At 35.2% G+C, this 20,902-nt stretch overlaps 2 protein-coding genes and 1 non-coding gene across 3 annotated transcripts in view; all 3 read right to left on the reverse strand.

The window, feature by feature from the left end:
* LOC121728294 (NADPH oxidase 5) overlaps nt 1–7,508 on the reverse strand; it is a 42,422-nt gene extending 34,914 nt beyond the window's left edge. The window contains exon 1 of the mRNA XM_042116442.1: nt 7,196–7,508. Within this exon, the coding sequence (XP_041972376.1) occupies nt 7,196–7,501 (306 nt within the window). The 5' untranslated portion in view covers nt 7,502–7,508. The remainder of the gene's footprint in view (nt 1–7,195) is intronic.
* A 6,802-nt stretch (nt 7,509–14,310) lies between these two features.
* On the reverse strand, nt 14,311–14,513 carry LOC121728482. The gene has a single exon (XR_006035819.1). It is a non-coding gene; the product is annotated as a small nucleolar RNA U3 (small nucleolar RNA).
* An 816-nt stretch (nt 14,514–15,329) lies between these two features.
* Nucleotides 15,330–20,112, reverse strand: LOC121728249 (hydroxylysine kinase). The gene is made up of 7 exons (XM_042116390.1): nt 20,005–20,112; nt 18,715–19,001; nt 17,520–17,719; nt 17,143–17,262; nt 16,776–16,888; nt 15,976–16,165; nt 15,330–15,703 (listed from the first exon to the last, which is right to left on the reverse strand). The coding sequence occupies exons 2-7, from the start codon at nt 18,995–18,997 to the stop codon at nt 15,500–15,502; spliced, it is 1,110 nt and encodes a 369-aa protein (XP_041972324.1). The 5' UTR covers nt 18,998–19,001; nt 20,005–20,112; the 3' UTR covers nt 15,330–15,499.
* Between the last annotated feature and the right edge of the window lie 790 nt (nt 20,113–20,902).

The following is a 20,902-nucleotide window of genomic DNA, read 5'->3' on the forward strand; positions in this document are numbered from 1 at the left end:
AGGTGGCTACAATTATATTTACCTACATGTCCGCTTTCTTTCTATCGCATAACTCGTACCTTTTCTGACGAAATCACGGTTTTCGCCTTTTAGAAAACAAAATAGCAAACCTTTTTAATGTAATATAAAATATTAGTAACACAACCTATATTTTATAGTAGTTTTATATAATATTCGATTATAGTGCAGGAAACTTTTACAATTTAAACATAGTAACTTGTGTTTATTTCTGTGTAGTTTGTGTGTTTCTTCGTATGAAATCGGTTTATTTGCTATATTTGTATAGTTTTTATTTAGTTTTTCTATTTAAATACCTTATTCAAATACATATTTCATTGGCCTTTATTAATTGTTCATTTTTAACGATTTTGTCACAGCGGTTAAATCAGTATCATGAATTAAATTCCTCTATAATAATCAGTAAACAGTAGACACACGACGAAAAATCTTGCGCGTGCGTCACCGCTCGCTTGTGAGTCCCTAGTGATTTGCCACCCGCGCACGAGTGAGACAGGCCTGCTATAGGCCTAGACAAGAGGGTATGCAATGCATATACTGCATATTATGCATAATAATTGTGCAGGCAAGTTTTGTTACGTTGCACTGCATCGCACATAGATCAAATTAATAATTCAAAAAACTAAAACACATAAAAAGCAAGACAGAGATCAAACAAAACAGAATATAGAATCAATCATCGAAACAAAACCTCCCAGGCAGGGTTAATTGTACGCTAAAGGGTCAATAGCGCCTGTCATTAGAACATGCCGCATCTAGCCATCATCTAGTGCACATCTGACAGCATGTTCCATCAATCAGGCCATAATTACATCATCCCGGACAGCCTGGACAGGCTGACTGATGCCTCCAGCGGGAATCTTCATGGCCAATTATGGCCTTTAATCAATATTTAATCTGTAAACCTTGTAAGGGATTAAAGATTAAACAAAAAGTCGTCGTAAGCTCTTCTCGGCTCACATTTTTTTTTGTTTAGGGTGAAGCCAAGCGAGCGTAATTTGTTAGTTGTGAGTTGCAGAATTTCGGCTGGCAGAAATTTTGCTGCATTCAGTTTCACACAAAAAGTCCTGTTTGATTCACACGAGCGTAATTTTGTGAGTCATGATTTGTATGAAAAGATATTATTTACGCGACCGAATTTCTGCTATTCACAAATTACGCTCAAACGAGCGTAATTTGTGAGTTGTGAGTCGCAGAATTGTTGGCTGTGTGAATTTTTTTTTATAATTTTCTAATTGAATTTAGCAATATTGTATGTATTTTGGGATTGCTAAGCTGATGTAAATCTCGAGATGACAAGATGACAATTACAAAATAAACGTTTTAATTTTAATACGTTCATTAATAATTCAATTAAGTAATAATTCAATGTGTCTAAATTTTTAGACACATTAAATTATTACTTATCTTTATCTTAAATTAGATTTTGACCTAAGCTCTAGATATAATATTTTTCTGTTAAAGTACAATGATGCGCTTTGCGCGGTGACTTGTTTCCGTTGTCATTTTCTGATGGTGTGACTTGCAGTACATTGCCTCTAGGGTTGTGCCTTTTCAAAAATGGACGTCGGCCAGAAATTCACTGTTATGATGGCTTAGTTATATAGATGTTGTCTTAGTTACAGAACTACTTTTTTAAGAATTAACCTATCTTCTTTCTTAATACATGCCCATATCAAGCAAATTATTAATAGCTGTAACATGCCGCTAGCTAATATGTCGGTAATTACATGTCCCAGCTTTAGGTATGTTATTTAGCGATATGTTATTAATCAAAGTAAACAGTTGCTATATAAGGATGGGTAGGTATGGTGGCCCAAGTGGGTCAAACACTGGTCATTGGTCAGGCGACCACTATGACTAGCCAATAGAAAACCTGTACTCCAATGTCAGTTTAGATCGATAATTTCATTACATCACTACACGACCTGCTCCAGCTCCGGGCTGTAGACGAGGTCGTCTATTCGATTCCTGTCACGGACAACGATATGGATCATATGATCCATATCGCATATTAACTTATGTCGTCACCGTCATAAATACTTCGGAGTAATTAGTAAATTATTTTATTTTAACCAAAAATCGAACTCGACTTCCAAGGTGAAAACAATATTCTTAAAATGATCTAAAAAGTATGAAATAATTCATAATCTTCGACTAAAATTCGACTAAACCTCAACTTATTCTGCACAAAATTTTCATTCTTTTGAAGTCGGTACCGGCTAAGTTCTATGTCAAATATCTCAGTTCTAGCACAGGTTCTAGGCTGGTATCGACTTGAAAAAAATGAAAATTGAGTACAGATTAGTCTGTACTTGAGGTTTAGTCGAATTTTGAAAAAGGCACTAATGAAGAATAAAAATTATTTCATACTTTTTAGATCATTTTAAGAATATTGTTTTTTACCTTGGAAGTCGGGTTAAATTTTTTAATAAAAAATTATAATTGTATCACTCAATCGAACTAACCAATATTAGCGGCGTGTAAGCGGTTAGGGGAGCACCACTTGTTCATTCACATTAGCATACAGCCGAACTCCTTTTTGGAAGTCGGTCAAAAAATCAAGCGAATTGTTTGAAAGCAAGAGTGACACTACCTGCAAAGATCCCGATCCGATTTTGATCACGGGCGAATATGCCGAATTTAGGAATAAATTTAATTCAGATTAAGGAAAGCTTAGGGATGAATAACTTTGATCTTATGACTTTAGGACCTTACGATAAACTTCGATACACCTAGGAACCCTTGGAAATCAGACGTGACATTTTGGACGTTTATCCGTCTAAACATCAGCGTCCAGACATATTTAGATAATTAAGAACCACGATTGGATATTTCCAATCTAAAATCTAAATGTTACAACAAACGTAACACAATATACTTATCTTCTCTTACAAAGAGATTAGCATCCGTAGCATAAGTGGCCTACTGTCATAAAAGCCTATCGATTTCTACAACTTATAATTACTTATGATATAGAATATATATTGAATGAAAGCGTACAAGTCTGATCCGCTTAAGAACATGGGCGAACATCTGGGCCGTCGATAAGCTGCTACAAATTATAGGATTGATTAATCGACTCCGTTACAGCTAGCATTAAATGATGCTTAACGTATAATAGTAGATACAGCATTACCCACGGAAAATATGGAATGCATACTCGTACAAGTCTAAGCTGTCGTGCTGCTGCTGACGAATGGAAATGACGCTCAATTTTTTTCAAACCAGATTCGTGAGTCACTTTGCCTATGAATTGATTCTAAGAAGCTGGTTTGAAATGCAATGTTTTTCGAAATGAACCTTTAAATATTGCAATAGCCAGTCCAATATTTGACAATTTCAATGTCTGTCAATTTATAGCTAGTTCACGTTGAGTTAAGGTGCCTCCTCATCTGAGGAGTAATTATAGGAAAATAATTAATATAAGTACGAGTTCCTATGAGCGTTGTAACTTGTTTCATGGCTCAAGTTGGTTGTCACACAAATTAACTTTTTTGCATAGAATTTAAAATTGACTTTACTTATGGTAGAATGTCTGATTGCGTGAGTTATTATTTATAATTATCCCTTATATGCATGTCGACTCGATTCAGCAAACGTACAGAATCTTATAAAGATTGGTCTTAATATTTTCCTTGCAACGTTAAACTTAAAACGTTAAAGAATCTTAGAAGAAAAAAGAGGAGCTTAGAGCAACTCCCTGAGGTATGCTCGCGAATTTATGATAGGCAAAACTGAGCAGAAATTGTATACAATATATATTTACATTTTACAATGGTTGCTAAATAAAAATGTTTTGGTACATTTCGTAACGACTAACGAAACGTGATTATTGGACATGTTATTTTATCATACGCTACCAAATTTTGTTTCGTTACACATTCAAAATTAAAACCTGACCGTAATTAGACTAGCGGAGTGAATTTTTTTAAGAATTCATTTGTGTTCTAGGGATAATACATCTATGGGGGCCGATATAATCGTGACGTTTAATATCATAACTCCGGCTCTGGCCGCTCGTCGATCACTGATCTGTAGATCATTAGGGTGTGATCGATATAACTGGTCGACTCATGTATAATTCACCACGTCAGAGAAATGTTAAATATTTGCTGATTAGCAATATTGCCTGTCAGGATAGCTTTTTATCAATTAATGTGATTTCCGTTGTTTAAAAGCGCAGGTTGCTTTGACTTTTTGTTTCTTTGTTTTGTAGAACCTGTAGTCATTAACTACTCCAGTAATAGCTCCCACACCGGTTTCGGTGACGGTGGCCGGTTTCATTGAAACCAGGCCAGCTACGCAGGAGTAATTTTTTATAGTGCCCAAGTGTGTGCGCAGTACACAAGAGCACTCTCTATTCCTTTACTCTCATAACCCAGTGGGACGGCAGACCGACACGACCGGCGAGAGATCAGTGGCAGGACCGACTTTTTACATGCCCATCCGACGCATGGATCATCTTACTTGTCAGACAATCAGGTGATCAGCGTGCATTGTCCTAACCAAACTTGGAAATAACATGTTTCCAACGCGGGAATCGAACCCACGACCTCCGAGTCAAGAGCCGCGCTCTGTACCACTAGACCACGGAGGCGTTGGTACAACTGTATACCTATGTGTACTCCAGTACACATAGGTATACAGTTGTATGTCCAGTTGCTATAGATTTGAAAATATACCAATTTTTGGGAATACCATAGCTTGTAAATAATGGCTGGTTTACACGTTGTAAGTTGATAAGTAGCTAACAAAATTTTAACTTAATTTTAAGTTGTTAATTGCATGTAAACACAAAATTTTGTGACAAGTAGCAAGTTAAAATTTTGTAAGTACTAAACTAGATGACAATTAGAATTTAGTTAAGTACTACTTATCTACTTAATACGTGTAAACCGGTCATAATTTTCAAAAGTAGCGGACCGTACTTGTATACGCATGTGCAACAAGTTTAGCTATAAAATCAAACCCCCATTTCTGTCTTCTTACGTCAGAATTGGTGTCACTGAAGGAAGGAAAAGATCTATGGGAAAAACTCTATGGAAAAATGTTAGTCCACTAAAATATACTTCTAATTGTTTAATATATCTTATGACAATAAACGCTATGTATTAAGCTTGGTAAATTGTGAGTACTAACAATTCACATAACCCAGTAGTCAGTACCTTGATTCTACTATTTTATCAGACATATTTTGGTAAAAAAATCAAGAGGTTGTAGTAAGGGTAAGTATTTCAACAAATTGGTTCCCCATCAGCATAATAATTAATATTATGTTGCGTGAACGCAACTCTGGTTTTTACTTTACCTACTGGTACACAGTGGGTCACAGCCTGGATCTAACATAGCACTTCGCTGCTTTAATATAATAAATTTGCAAATAGTAGAATCAAGGTACTGAAATCGATATTGACACCTTGACTGTCCATTAAAGGCATAATCTCCATGTGTCATGTAATTATAAAACCATGTCAACATGCACACGAGCGGCGTCAACCTCCCTATAATGTCGGAGTCGTGACGCGCGGCGCACGATCTGTATTAATACCCTTTATCTCTGATGTAATTTATACTTAATGATAAAGCTGTATTCACACGAGGCTGTATAGTATACCCTTGATCGGTAATCGGCGGTTTGCAAATTACCGTCTCAGTTATGACATTTTTTAAATTAAAACTACAAAGGTTGTGAATTTTTGTAGTCCATAGTTAGTCTATGTATATATGTGTAATGAAAATACATAATCTTATTTCGATTAGTGATAAGTGCAGGTGATTAGTAATCATGAGAAAGCAAGTGTTGACAGCGACTGATTAGTGCAAGGCCCTTATTTTCTCCTAATCACTAATCACCTGCACTCGCACTAATCAATGTGAATACAGGCCCATAGGAAAATTTCAGTTAAATCGGGCTAAAGTTTTCGACTTAAAATTTGAAAACAGCTTTGGCTCCCGTTGATGTCTTTTGTACGCAAGTTTCATAATATGCATTTTTTTCGTTTTCGTACTTAGGCATAGTCTAAGACTGTGACCAACACCTAAACACTGCTTTATTGCAACGAATTAACTTAATTCTTCTTAATTCTTCGTACTACATACATCCGATCGGACTGATCGCAGGCCAACCTGACTGGACTGGTATTGTGCAGTCACGTGTATATGTGCAACAGTCTGATCAGGTCGGCATGCGATCGGTCTGACCAGATTATTTAGCCTCGTAATATACGGTCCTCAAACTCTTCAATATTATAATTTTGTGCAGTCGATCATATCTCAAGAGCCAGCGACAACACCCCTACCCCCTTATTAATAAACGTTGTATAAGCTTTGAATAGTTACACGATGTTTTGTCTTCTACAATCCAATTAAAAATGTCACTTGTGTGACAGGAACAAAACACTGCATAACTATTCTAAGCTTATACAATGTTTATTAATAAGGGGGCTAAAGTTTAGATAATTAGATGAGAGGTGGTCTGAAAATTTATTTATTTTATAGACTTACCACACTTACACTAACAGCATTTGTGACATTTTAAATATTTTGTACATAAAATAAGTTCTAATGACAGGTGAAGTACAGCGTGCGTATGCGACAAAAATGAGATGAGATGAAATATGGTGATAAATGATAATAATAAAATATGCGTGTAACAAAAAAGATTTCTTATTTTATAAACAAATAATACTTTGAAATAAAACTAATACTAATATCACAAAAATTAAAATTGTAACTGTGACAGTACACCAAGTAGTTAATTATATTATCATTATAGTAGTTTCAACTTTACTTGACCGTGGGATAAAAATAGTGTTTAAGATTTCTCTTAAAATAACTAAGCTTATCAGAGAGTATACAGATGTCGGGATAGTCTGATATAGCAATGGGAAAGTCGGAAATGGGAAACAACTACCAAAAATGAAGAAAATAATATAAAGTAATAGAGCTTTATGCTTTAAAGATGGTTAGGCACCGAAACTCCATAATTTCTAGTGGTTCTTATCTCTACGGGAATCAAATACAGGAAAGCTTTCAGCTTTTATAAAATGACGACTTCGCTCGCGTTAAGAAGTATTATTATATACAAACTTTCATCCCCTATTACGGAACCCTAAAAAGATCAGATAGAGGAGTGGTATGTGTAGATTAGTCCGCTACACATAAAAAATCTTACCTCATCTTGAAAAGCCTTATGTAGCGCCTCCTTATTGTACTTCTGCTCTCTCTGTTTCAGAATGGCAGAGATCTGTTTTAGCAGATTCAATCGAGACTTCTCCTTGAAACTCTCCACCTCCATGAAGGAGAGGCGATGCCCAGTCCGCGGCACGCACAGCAGATCAGCTGATCCATTCATCTCTTCTCTCTTTCTGTCACCGTTTTCTTCTCTTTTCCTCCCACTCTCTCCTATTCCACTATTTTCACTGTTGTCTAGGCTCACTATTACTTTGTTTGCACTTTGAAAGTTATTGTCGCTTGCCATTTTTTAACATTTTGATCTGAAACTTGGATTATAGATTTGACCATAACCAGTTAAGCGTACATGTAAGCTAACATGTATGACAAAAAATATTTATTTTCACAAATGTCAAGAGCCCCAAAACTGGTCAATCCAGACGACCAAAACCGCCCATTTATCATTATTTTATGTATGGGTGACGTAACAACGGAATATTCGGCATGTCGCTATTGTATTTATAAGACTGGATATAACTTTGTAAAATAAAACGAACTTAAAAAAAAAAAGCCATTGCTAGAAGCCTAGAACTAGTATCATTTGTTATTAATTAATTTGTCATACAAAAGTGTCAAAAAAAATTAAGTAGTAAATTGTTTGGAGACAGTTGTCTCCAAACAATTTATTACTTATAATTTTATTCATACTGCATAGCAGTCCTAACTTTTTTAGAAGTTATCATTATTTTGAAAACATTTGATTTATTTCATCATTAAAAAAAATCAATAACGGTTTTAATTTACAATTACGGATTTTAGTTTACAGGATAACTTTAAAGGGACAGTATAGCTATAACTTTAGGCCCTATCATAGGTAAAACAACTATGAACGCACTGTAAACACATCACTTTACCAGCCAAAAAATACAAGAAGACAACGTTAATAACAAGAATCACTCTTCTATACCACTAACAAAAATATTTACTTGAAAAAGCTATACGTTTAGTTCCTGTCTGATACGTTGGAAAGTTATTTAACAGACGATGTCGTATAGCTTATGCTTTGTGTAAATTTTTATTATTATTACTTTTTGTGTTCCTAATACTTTAATATAATTTATAGATTTATATTTATATTTAATCCAACTGTGTTAAGGTTTTGTCACTTTAGGCTTTAAGCTCAGCGCGCGCGCCCGACCCGCGCCTGTTTAACACTACACCTGCGAAGCCTTTCTTACAACATGCTGATAAGTTTCATTAAAACGTGGTCAGTGCGAGTAGGCAGGTGGCAGGTAAAGAGTTCAAATCTTACAAGTTTAAATAAAGAACATTCACAAATCATAACACGAAAAGTGAAAACACAAAATATGAGCTTTTGTATGCTTATGAGTGATGAGCTTTCTACTTAACAAAATATCTAAACTCAGGTTACTCAGGAGAATTACTTTCATATTCGATATGAAGATTGTAGGTATCATCTATATATATAAAAATGGATTTTCAAATGTGTTAGTCGCGCTAAAACTCGAAAACGGCTGGACGGATTGGACTGATTTTAGTCTTAAAATATTCGTAGAAGTCCAGGGAAGGTTTTAAAGTGACACGAAGTTCACCGGGACAGCTAGTAACATATAAAATTCTCGTGTGACAGTGTTTGTGCGCGAACTCCTCCAAAACGGCTCAACCGATTTTAATGAAATTTTGTAACATTCGTTAGGCCTGAGAATAGGTTTTTATCTGCTTTTTATTTTGATACTAGAAATAATTTATGTGATAAAACAACATTGCCGGGACAGCTAATATTAAAAAAAAATATTATTTATGTATGAAGACGATTCAGAAAAGTTTGTGCCTAGTACCAAAGACGATATCTCTGGTAATCTCTGGTAAAATGGAATCTCTGTGGTAATTATTAGGACGTGCGGACTTATTTCAATTTCGATATTATTAAATCAATCAAACATGGGTGCAACTCCTAGTTTGTGCACTACTTCTATGTGACGTCGCTAAAAGACGAGGCGAAATCACAAACATAGTAGTTTAAAAGGGAAAAGTCTTTACAAATTTAAACCCAATTTGCGACAGACCTATTTGAAGCTGAAGCCTTTAGGACATACTCTGACACGTCTTAAAACGAGGTAAACGTATGTAAAACTCGAAACCTTAATTACTTATTGCTTAAACGTTAATCACTTATTGAAGAAGCAGGTTTAAAATAGCACAGCTCTGAATATCAAGGGCAAGATAATTTATTGGTACACATACATTTCGTTTACCGAGCATACATTTAATTTACTTTTGGAGTAATTAAAAACAAATTTTCTTGAGGTCATTCAGTTCACACCAGAACGATGCGCGACTTGACGAAGCAATGCCGCGGCGGCGCCGCCGGGGTCTATTCAGACCGCAACGCAACGAGGCGAGGCGCGGCGCGGCATACATTTGTATGGATTTGACAGATTTCAATGGGGATTGTCCATTTTTTTTTTAATTTTGCTCATTACAAAAACATTTCGAGGAATAAGGTCAGTGATCGTTTTTCTGTATATAAACGAAAAAAATACATTAGTTACATATATTTTTGAACAAATATGTTTAACCTTTGTTTGACCTTCAATGGCGTTAAATTAGCAATAAATTCAACCAACATGACGTTTCGAACTTTTGGTAAGCTTCTCGTATCAGCTTTCACATAATGAGAACTTGCATTTGACGAACCAGCCATTATAAATAAGATTGAAAGGAAAAAAACATACTGCAGAGGTCAATTATTGGCCGCCGATGATGACGTAAAAGCGAAACTTTAAAAATTTATTGAGAAAAAACTAGCCAATGAATTTCAAAATTATTTAATTTATATTCTTAAAATACCCTATTTTAACTAAAAAAAAATATAAAAAGTGCATGTGATTTTTTTTGGACAATGCCCTATGCAACTACGCGTCGCGTTGCGGTCTGATTCAACCCTAACATTAAGGCAGATTTACATTGAGTCAGTAACTGATGTCAATCCACTGACATGTCAGTGCTGATCTGGCACTGCTATAGTGTAAAAGCAGATTTACATTGAGTCAGTGGCTGTCGTCAGTGCACTGTGCTGACATGAAATCAAATTATACTATGGCAGTGGACTGACATCAGTTACTGACTGACTGCATGGGCGTACCCAGGTAGGGAGAAGATAAAATTAACTTAAATTTTCCTGGCAAGTGGAATTAAAAACGTGTTACTTACTCTGCGCCAAATGAAGTGAAGGTAACAAAACATATTTTCAGTCAGATTAATAAAAGTCAATTTTCATGATTCTGACTGTTTAATGTTCTGCTGTTTTGTGCAACGATTTGAATATATTAATATATACTCATATTAAAATGCGAAAGTATGTATATCTTATACTTCTTCTCTTTCTACAAAATTTTAATAACATTGAGTACGTAGTCTGAATCACGGGAAAGGACATAATACTTCGGATAGTTTTATTTAAAACTAGACAATGCCCGTAACTCCGTTGCGCTAAAATTGGTTTATCGCGCGAGAATCGTACATTTTTCCGGCATAAAAATTGTATCCTATTTAACTACTTTCCCGGGACTCAATGTATCTCCATACCCAATTTTAGCAAAATTGGTTCATCGGTTTAAACGCAAAGAGGTAACAGACACACAGACAGACAGTCACTCTTTCGCATTTATCAGTATAATCCCACAACTTTAGTGGTACACCTTACGGAAAACCTATCACGCCTATTCATTTGTGCTTTAACATAGTAATTTTTATTTATATGTAGAATGTAGATGTGTTATCATCGGTCAGTCAAGGTTTGGTTACTATTAAAATTAGAACTGCCTTAAGTCGCTCCCCCCACGGAGACTTTTTTAGAGACTCCTAATTTGAAAGCTACAAAATTATAATAAAAATACAGCAATAATCTTCAGCACATGCACATTCCTTTTTCCGATACTACGAGTAATTTCCTATTTTTGTTTATTATACTCATGATATCAGCTTCCAAAGTAATATCAATTTATTTAAATTCGTGCATACATTCAGTATCTCCCTAGGATTTACAAATTACGTTTATTTTAAACACAAGCCAATATATCGATCATCATTAACCACATATTTGCCGTTTGAATTTTTTTAGGTCAATTTTGAACTAAGTTAAGTAAAAAAATTGGATTTTGGTGCGATCTCGGCAATGCGGTAAATGTATAGTCAAAGTCGTTTTATTATCACGCAGAAAAACGACGCGAGCCCTCACAAAACTCGGCTTTTAGCAGGCCAACTAGGCCTGGATTTGTATCGCCAACGTATTTTCCAGGGATACTTGACAACAACCTGCGCGGCTTATAAAAAGCCGAAAAGGCCAAACGTGGATGATTTTTATAATAGTATTTTTAATACAGTCAAACGTCTCTGTATCGTATACAATATACATATTATATCGATGCATGTGACATACAAAATGACATGAATGGTTATAGTCTGAATGAGGGGACACCGGTTTGGGAGCGCGGTGTCGCAACCATGTTCATTGAGCGGAGATAGCCCGGGGGCGGAGGCCTGATGATAGTTGATGTTAAAAATCGGTTAAGCTGTTTCATAATTCTCGTGTACTATCAGTGAAATTGATTCATACGCATTTGTCTCGGACCTACGTTATTTATGTATACGTCGTATATACGTCGATGAATCGTCTGTCATGTGGCTGGCTTAACGTCACCCGACCAAGTTCAATTTTTGGTCTTTGCTGGCAAAAAACCGATCAAGGTGGATTTCGACCTTCTCATTTGAGGTGAAGGTTTTAACGTCTAAAAAATTTTGGAGTGACCGGAACAAATAATATAATCCGATGGTGCCAGGTCTAGAGAATATAGTAGATGTGGCAATACACAATTCTCTAATAATAAGCAATAATTTTCTTAAAAAGTTTACACTTGAATTATTCTATAACACCCAAGTCATAATAGGTATGTTCAATCTAGTGCCTATCTCGTATGATCTAGGTCTGAAATGATATTGTACATTATGTTATGTTCCACTAATTAATGTCAGCATGTTGCACAAGCATGTACGGTCAGCAAAAAAGTCACATAATTTACTTTCATAAAAACATTACATTACAAATCAATGTAAGCTGTAGGTGATTCTACTATTTAATGCAACAAACAGCTTCGTTACTAGTTCGATACTTCTTGTATATTGTTTAAAAATAATATTAAAAAAACACGATTTAGTAAGATCGCACTATTTAGAATTAAGGTATTCAGGTGCAGTATTCAGAATTGGGGTATGAAATAATACACAGACTCAAAATATAACTCACAAAATAGTCGCGAAAGTCAATATTTTAATTCCATACTTAGTATTATAAAAGAGAAAACGTGTGTCTGTGTATTATTACCTCTTAACGACCAAACCGCTGAACCGATTTTGCTGAAACTTTGGTATGTCCGGACAGTGCCGTAAATGGGGCGGTGCCACCGGTGCCCGGGCACAGGGCGTAGACTCTGGGGGGTCGCAAAAATCGTCAGACCAGGCAGGACTATTATTTTTTCGCTTTACTACCGATAAGTTCTCACTGCGCCCCTAGTGCTGCACAGTGTGGATGGTATAACAGGCGTATGGCTTACTTGATATCAGACGGCTCGCCTGCTTGTTTGCCCATATCAGTTCTTGAAAAAGAGTTTGTTTTTTAAAATTGTAGTACTTACTTATATATTATAATAATTGGTCTACCAACATTCAACACCATGTTTTATTTTATCACCCTGAATGATATAAAACAGACCTATACATAGCATAATTGCTCTGGGTACCTATAATACTTAGGTATCTAAAAAAAAACAAGGGCGCACTCGCACAGGGCGCAAAAATGCTATTTACGGCACTGTGTCCGGAAATACTGCTGGTGACAGTTGGTTCCAGAGTTTTACAGTGCGCGGTAGAATGTTACGCGAGAAACGCACGGTGGAAGACTGCCACTCATCAAGGTGATGAGGATGGTATATTTTTCGCGTGGGACGTTTGCGAAAAGTTACAGGTGGTATGATCCGAACAATTCCTCAGAGCACTCCCCGTGATACAACCGATAGAGGATGCAGAGTGAAGCTACATCTCGGCGTAATTCCAGGGGGTCCAAGCTGTTTGAAACACTATGGCAGTCAACAATTCGGTTGGTATTTTAGCACCCCTGCCCAGAGATGAGAATCAGAAATTCCATATGAGGCCGAACTTGCGCCTTGTAGAGACTAGAGTTGTAGTCGTTGGTACTGACTGAAGTACTGTCTCGCTCTGTTCAGAACACCAAGCTTTTTACTTCGGTAGTCGCGGCGAACATCCATACTTAGCTGTTCGCAAGTTAGTAAAAAAACCCCTAACAGCTAACTCACACTATATAAAGTTAAAAATTCAATGCCAAACTGTGAACTGGGTTGGCGTCGAGTCGGTGTAATGTGAGATGACCTTTTAGCTAGTAGATCGATGAATGATGAATTGATGAATCTCGATGCTAAAAAGTCTATTTGCTTTAAAGTCGTGAGTCATTATTTGATAAGAAAATCAAAAAGGTTATAAGTAATTAAATTATTTCAATGGACCGCGACTTACTAATTAGTAATTACGATACTCGTAAGTCGTAAGTGATACCTAAGTTTAATTATAAAAAAAAGTGTTTTTTGTTTTTCTAGCCTTACTTTTACACATATTATAATATGATTAATGCGAGATTAATACAAATCTGACCTCCACTATTTTTTAACGAACGTTTAATTTTGCAATATGAATGTCTACATTAACGTTATCAAATCTGATAAAATTATGAGGGTTTTCTGTTACAATTTTATCAGCAATACATGGTTCATACATAATATATTTTACTAATTCATCAAATAAACTATATTCTATAATAATATTATGTATAGTATAAAAATTGTTATTATGTCACTTACTTCGTTGTACTTTTTCGGCATTTCAAAATCCTCTAATCGTCATTACTCTTGCTCTTGTTTTAATTAGAAATAATTGAAAACTAGTATGTAATTTAAAACTACAGACAATTAAATAATTAGTGTTTACCATTCCAGTTTCATAATGTTTTAATAGGGTTTTAAAAAAGCCACTCAGAAAGCGACAACGTCCCACGCCTCTTCCGAAGAAGAGGTGAACGATCATCGAGGGCTGACGGTAATGGAACCATCGCCCGCCTCACGCTCAGGACGCCGCGCCACCTCTCATCTTCGTGGCTAGTGGTGATCTCACATAGTGTGATGATCTCGTGAAGAGCTTACTATAGAAATGATCCTATGAAGTAAGGTCTTGTCGAATCGTCGCAACTCAAACTATATATGCAACACGGACACGTTTTCGATAGCGCGATGTAGAAATCACGTTGCAAATGACAGTGGCATCTGTTAGAATACGGCGGAACTAACTTGAATTGACTTTACCCAACATCCCAGCGGATATACGCGCGAAGGTAACGCCATCTTAAGTGATCTACAGAAATCTTAAGACTTCTTTAACCAGAACGTAGATGGCGCTTATTGTAATTTAAAATAAAAATAGAAATGCAGCAAGTTACTTGAGGCAAAGATTTCAAAACGGATATTAGGTACGCGACATAATATATTTTATTAGTGATAAAGATTTTTTATTAAAATAAGTTAAATCTCACTTAATTTTTTAACAGATTTGAAATAGGTAGGTACGCCTATTACGCTCAAAAAGTATTGAAATACTATTTGAGCATAACAATGACTGTCAAAAACAAATTATTATACTCGATCTATGTATTATCAAATTTATAGGACAATAAATTTATTATATCAATGACGTCCTGTTTGTTTAAAGAAATATGTTTTTAAAGAAAACTGCACAACTGCACTAAAAATATTTATTCAAAATACAGTAAAAATGGAAACAATCATCTCTCATCCTCATTAAACTTACATAATATTATTAAAAGAGATGTAAATTTATATTTTAAACAAAAAACATTTTGTGATCTTTTAGAATAATTTATTCTATTTAAATTATTAACAAGATTATTATTAAAAGCTTTTACATTACTAATTTACTACCATAAGATAAAATATTATTTAAATCTAATAATTATTATCAATCGAAATATCATTTTTGTGCTTTATGAAAATATTTTTCAAATCTGGTTTTCTTAGAACTTCTTACTTTATGTATTTACATTCCATTAGTTGCTACTGGCTATAAATATTTCATTTGTAACTTAACTATATTCAATTATAATATCTACAAAATAGATGCGAACTCCGTTTTGTCGTTTGGTAATTTAGCTGCGGGTCAAAAATTCATTTGCAATCTTCTTCCAATCAGTAGGGTCGTCTTCTGGGTCGAGTTTAGTTTTCCTGATCTTCTTCAGCAGTTCCCAACCATTAGCCTTCTCAGTCGAAAGGATGTACTCGTTGTTTGGGTCATTCTGGATGGAGTAGGCGCCAATCGTCAGACTCTGCACCAGCCGTGCTGATATCAATGTCTGAAAATAGATTTTTTAAATTGAGATAGATTCATAATTATAGCTAGATAGGTTGTATAAGAGGTCTCAAACACATTTTAATTTATAACAAATCCATCATGCCTTGGACATTCAATAGGAATTCTAATTTTAAAAGGATTGACCTTTTGACTTAGAATAAGATAGTGGTAAATGGCAGATAATATCCATTACTGCATCCTCAAAAACTCTATCTGTCTTACCTTGTCTAGCCCTGTTTAAAACTCTAAATATCCTACTTCGTATAATCTTACCTTCAGCAGCATATACTCGTCGTCAGGTAGGCGGCGGTTGACGGTGTACCCGGCGAGCACGATGCCCCCAGTACGAGGGTCTCCGGTCTGCAGCATCATGTACGTCATGGTTATGGCCAGCTCGAAAACGTAGCACGAGTACTGCATGTCACCGAAGTCGATCACGCCGCCGATGCGGAAGTCGGTCTTGCTGGAAGTATGTAGAAGTTGGATTCAAATAAGTTTTATTAAGAGAATTAACTGTAATACAAGTATTAGAAAAGAAGAAACAGAATATTTTCATTCATTGAGATAGGCCTATGTACAACCGTGGATGGGTGCAGGCTGACTAGATAGAAATAAAATATAAGAAGTAGTAGAATGAAGAATTAGTAGAATATAAGAATTTTGAAGAATGTTACACAGCAAACAGCTTTATTGTAAGTTAAAACAAGCTGCAGTCGTGTAAGTGCACAGTGCAGAAAAAAATAATCCCAAACCAACAGAACAGAAAAAATACTTGGCTTACATCATAGTTTAACAGGTCTTGGGGAACGTAAAAATACATAGACAGCATGAAAGAAATCGTGATTAATTCTTAATATTTTTTTGATTTAAAGCAAATGCTGCAATTAGTGAATTTTTAATCACATCGTAGGCAGGCCCTTGTAAGCGTCTCCTTTACTTACATGGGCTTACCTCAACACTATGCCATTAAGAATTTGTCTGCATACTCTTAATACTGGTGGTGTAAGATGCCTGCAAGAAAACTCTTCATAATATTTTCTTGAAAATACGACAGTACGTTACAAACTACCAACCTGCCTTCCTTTGGTACGACAACGATGTTCATTTCATTGATGTCACCATGCAAGACACCCTTTTCTAATTCATCAATACGTGGTAAAATAGCATACTTGAATTCTTCAATAACCTGTAGGTAGGAATAATAATAATTAATCAAAAATTAAAGCAACTTAAAATGTTATAATGGGTGTGAATGTGGATTCGATTACACTGAAATGTTAGGAACCTGAAAGTAGTACTTTGTTCAGAACATTAATTGAGTGTCTTTAGTTTTCAGCATCATTAATAATTACACAGAGCTGAGGTAAAGCGTTCATCACAAAAAATAAACGAAGGCTAAAGTCAATTTGAAGTGAGTAGCCGTTTTAAAAATAAACGAACCTCCTCAACCAAGTCCAATTTTTCAGCATCTTTGATAGCAAACTTGAATTTGTCCAGCTCTGGCACTTTGTTCAACATCCAGATATGTTCGCGACTCATCAGACCAGAGTGGTTGAAATGCTGGAATAATAATAAAAAAACATACAGAAATATTTAGGAATAAGTAATTAAAAAAATATTTACAAGCAAATATGGAAACAGCGGACACCTTAATAAAATAGACGAATGATTTAAATTCTATTTTGGAATATTTGCACAGTGAAACATATTTGCCGACAAAAAAGAAATAAAAACAATAGTCAAAAGATTATACCTGTTAAAATAAAAAAATAGAACATAGCTTTAGACGAACCATTTAAAAAAGAATTGAACGTTACCTGCAGCTTATTGTCGATGTTGGCAACAAACTCGCCGAGCTGGTAGAACAGGGCGTCAGCCTTAGGGACGTCCTTCAGCAGTTCTCCTGGCACATACTCCAGCAGTCGCACCACGTGCTGCTTGCCGTTGATGGTCTCCAGGGAGTGGAGGTGGCCGTAGATGTTCCTAATAGGCTTGGGGCAGATTACACCCCTGGCTCCTGTAAAAAATAATAAAATGTTGCAGTTACTTTACCACTAAAATTGTTAAAATTTGTAAAAGTTACTGAACTACAGTCTACTTATAGTATAGGCCTCTTTTACAAACGCATAATAATTAGTTGATAGCTAATATAGGTAAGATTTTTGTCATTGTGATAGGAGTACGACAAGAGACATTACGAAAATAGTTGCATCTTGCATCTGTAGATAGTAATGTCGTACGTTCTTATAAATAAAAAGTCTGCTAACATTATAGAGTACATTCGTCTTTCTATTAACGATAAGTAAGTGGTGTGTGTTCCCGGTGTTAAAAAATTATTCACGACTTCGCACTGTTTCGTAAAAATATGATATCTTAACGTGATAATCAAATTATTATAAATATTTTCCTAGAGATTTCTAGTTCTCTTCATTGTTACGTTTTTCGATGCAAGATTATTTTATTCAAAACGTTTGTCAAAACAAAACAAGTGTCTTGTGGACTAAAGTAAAAAGGTTTTTTCGTCTTTATAACTTTACTTTGAAACTTAAACTCCTGACATAATATTATACAAGAAAATCAACTATTAACTTTTTTTTTAATGAAATAAGGGGGCAAACGAGCAAACGGGTCACCTGATGGAAAGCAACTTCCGTCGCCCATGGACACTCGCAGCATCAGAAGAGCTGCAAGTGCGTTGCCGACCTTTTAAGAGGGAATAGGGTAATAGGGGAGGGTAGGGAAGGGAAGGGAATAGTTGAGGGTAGGGAAGGGAATAGGGTAGGGGTTAGGGGATTGGGCCTCCGGTAAACTCACTCACTCGGCGAAACACAGCGCAAGCGCTGTTTCACGCCGGTTTTCTGTGAGAACGTGGTATTTATCCGGTTGAGCCGGCCCATTCGTGCCGAAGCATGGCTCTCCCACGTAAATTACGCTATCCGAATGCAGGATTCTGGAAGACAACCTTTTCGTCATTCTTAATTCAAACTTTTAACACTGACAAAAAGGCCTTACCTAAGAAATTCATCACTTCATTCTGCGCCTCCACAAAACCGGGATTCTGGGAGTCAATGGAGTTGAGGATCTTCAGGACGTAGCCATGCTCGCTGTGGTTAGTGATGAGGGGGTTCTTCATGTTTGGGTCTTCTATCAGCTTAAAGTTCCTGTCATCGTAGCCGTTCAGCTCCGTCAGCTCCAGCACGGAGATGCCGTACAGTCTCTCGGCCAGTAGCTTCACGCTCTCATGGTCAATGTTCGCCCTGATGATCTGACCGGGCTCTAGAATTGCTCCCGACATTTTGCTGTGAGAAATTGTTTTTTTTTACTCTCTGGATAATTGACCTAAAATAATCTATCAATAAGTTCTGTTATATTCGAAGTTTGCTGTCCAGCATCAAATTGAATATGCTGCAAATCCTTCATACATTTTATTTGTTTTTATTATTTTCAATTTAGAAAGTTATACAGAGTAAAAGTTTGGTAAAATTTTTTTCAGTGTTGGTTATTATTCGATCAAATTCGCATAAAGATTTGACCATGACTGAATTTTCTTAATCAATTTACTTTAAATATTATGATGTATTTCATTATAATATTGCTCACTATAGGTAGGCACTTAACAAGTTAGAAAATAGCTGTTACTAACTAACTAAGTATTAGTACAATTAGTTTTACAACACACTGTATATTTCAAGTGTCCTTGACAATGAATACTTTTTCAAGAATAAACTTCAAGTTACAAATCGAAGGCATAATATGCACCTAAATTGCAAGAGTTTATTTTTCCATTTTGCTCTTTTCTGTTAATAATTATAATTTAAATTGTTTTTAATGAATGAGTTTAACTAAGCTAGGCATCAGCGCCATCTTTGGGTGTAAATTTGAATCTCTTATCACATGATTGCGGCGGTCTTTGCCTCTTTTTATTTTATCTTTTTATTAAAAATATGTTAGAATGCAGAAATAAAATGCAATCTTTATGCATTCACATAATTTACACTCATTTTATGCATTACAATAAAATAATTACCGTGACAGCGTTACATCTTTAACGTAAAACAAAATTTAATTAAGTATTAGTGAACCGACGGGAATATTTAATTTTTAGGAAAGTTATTAAAATAATTACTGGTAAATAAATATAAGTACTTAATTAAATTTAAAAAATGAAAATTACGTGCATAGGTAATAATTTGAAAAATTAAATGAAATAGACGCACGGTCTGCTTTTAATCAGAATAAGTATATAAAAACTAAACACTTTTAAAATATGCATAAAAACAATAAAATAGAACAAAAACTTACCAAAAAAAACTAAAATAAAACAAACTGGTATGACACTCGACTTTACCGGCGTTTCACAATCGACTGATTCTGCGGCAAACAAACTGACGACGCGTTGACTGATAAACTCCTCCCGACTTGAGAAGTGTCAAATGACCGACATCTGTGCATTGTCCTTTAGTACCCTTTGTCAATAACAATAAGCAGCACGCATCTTCGGAATAATTATTGTGATCAAAACAATTGGTCACCCATCTTAAACATTGCTAATGCATATGTTGCATTCCTGTAAAAATTACCCCCCCCCCCCCCTCCCTATTTGTTAAGTAAAATAAAATTTGTTAAAAAAGTATAACTTAACCGATTTAAATTTTCAGACTAAGGTTGGGTTGCACGGTAGATGTATGTTGCGTTTATTTTTTTTATTGAAGCTACAGGTAACGGGAATGAGGGTATAAAAATTGAATTATCCGTAAAAATCGAGGTAAAACATAACACTGTAAAACATAGTAAATTTTCAGATATACGTATGAGCGGAGGTGAAATATGGTGTCCTTGATATGGACGCCATATTTAACTTTAACCAAAGATTTGACATTTTGCACTGCAGTTAAAGTTACAGTTATAGTTAAATTTAGTTGGTGCAACCCAACCTTAGACTTGACCTTGGAGAAGGATAATATTATAGGCTACGTTTACTACTACCGCAGGATAATGTAATAAAGGAATTTGATATCAGATTTTACATAAAGGCATATATAATACATTCTAGTCAATACAAAAAATATACTATTAATATTATAATTTATCGGTCATAATAACGTTTACAAAACATTTTACAAATATATGCATATTATGTTTATGAAGTTCCATATAGAAACGAAAAAAATATTGGTTTACTTTATTTTTACAGAAAAAA

The sequence above is a fragment of the Aricia agestis genome, chromosome 6, assembly GCF_905147365.1.
Source record: "Aricia agestis chromosome 6, ilAriAges1.1, whole genome shotgun sequence".
Classification (NCBI taxonomy): domain Eukaryota; kingdom Metazoa; phylum Arthropoda; class Insecta; order Lepidoptera; family Lycaenidae; genus Aricia; species Aricia agestis.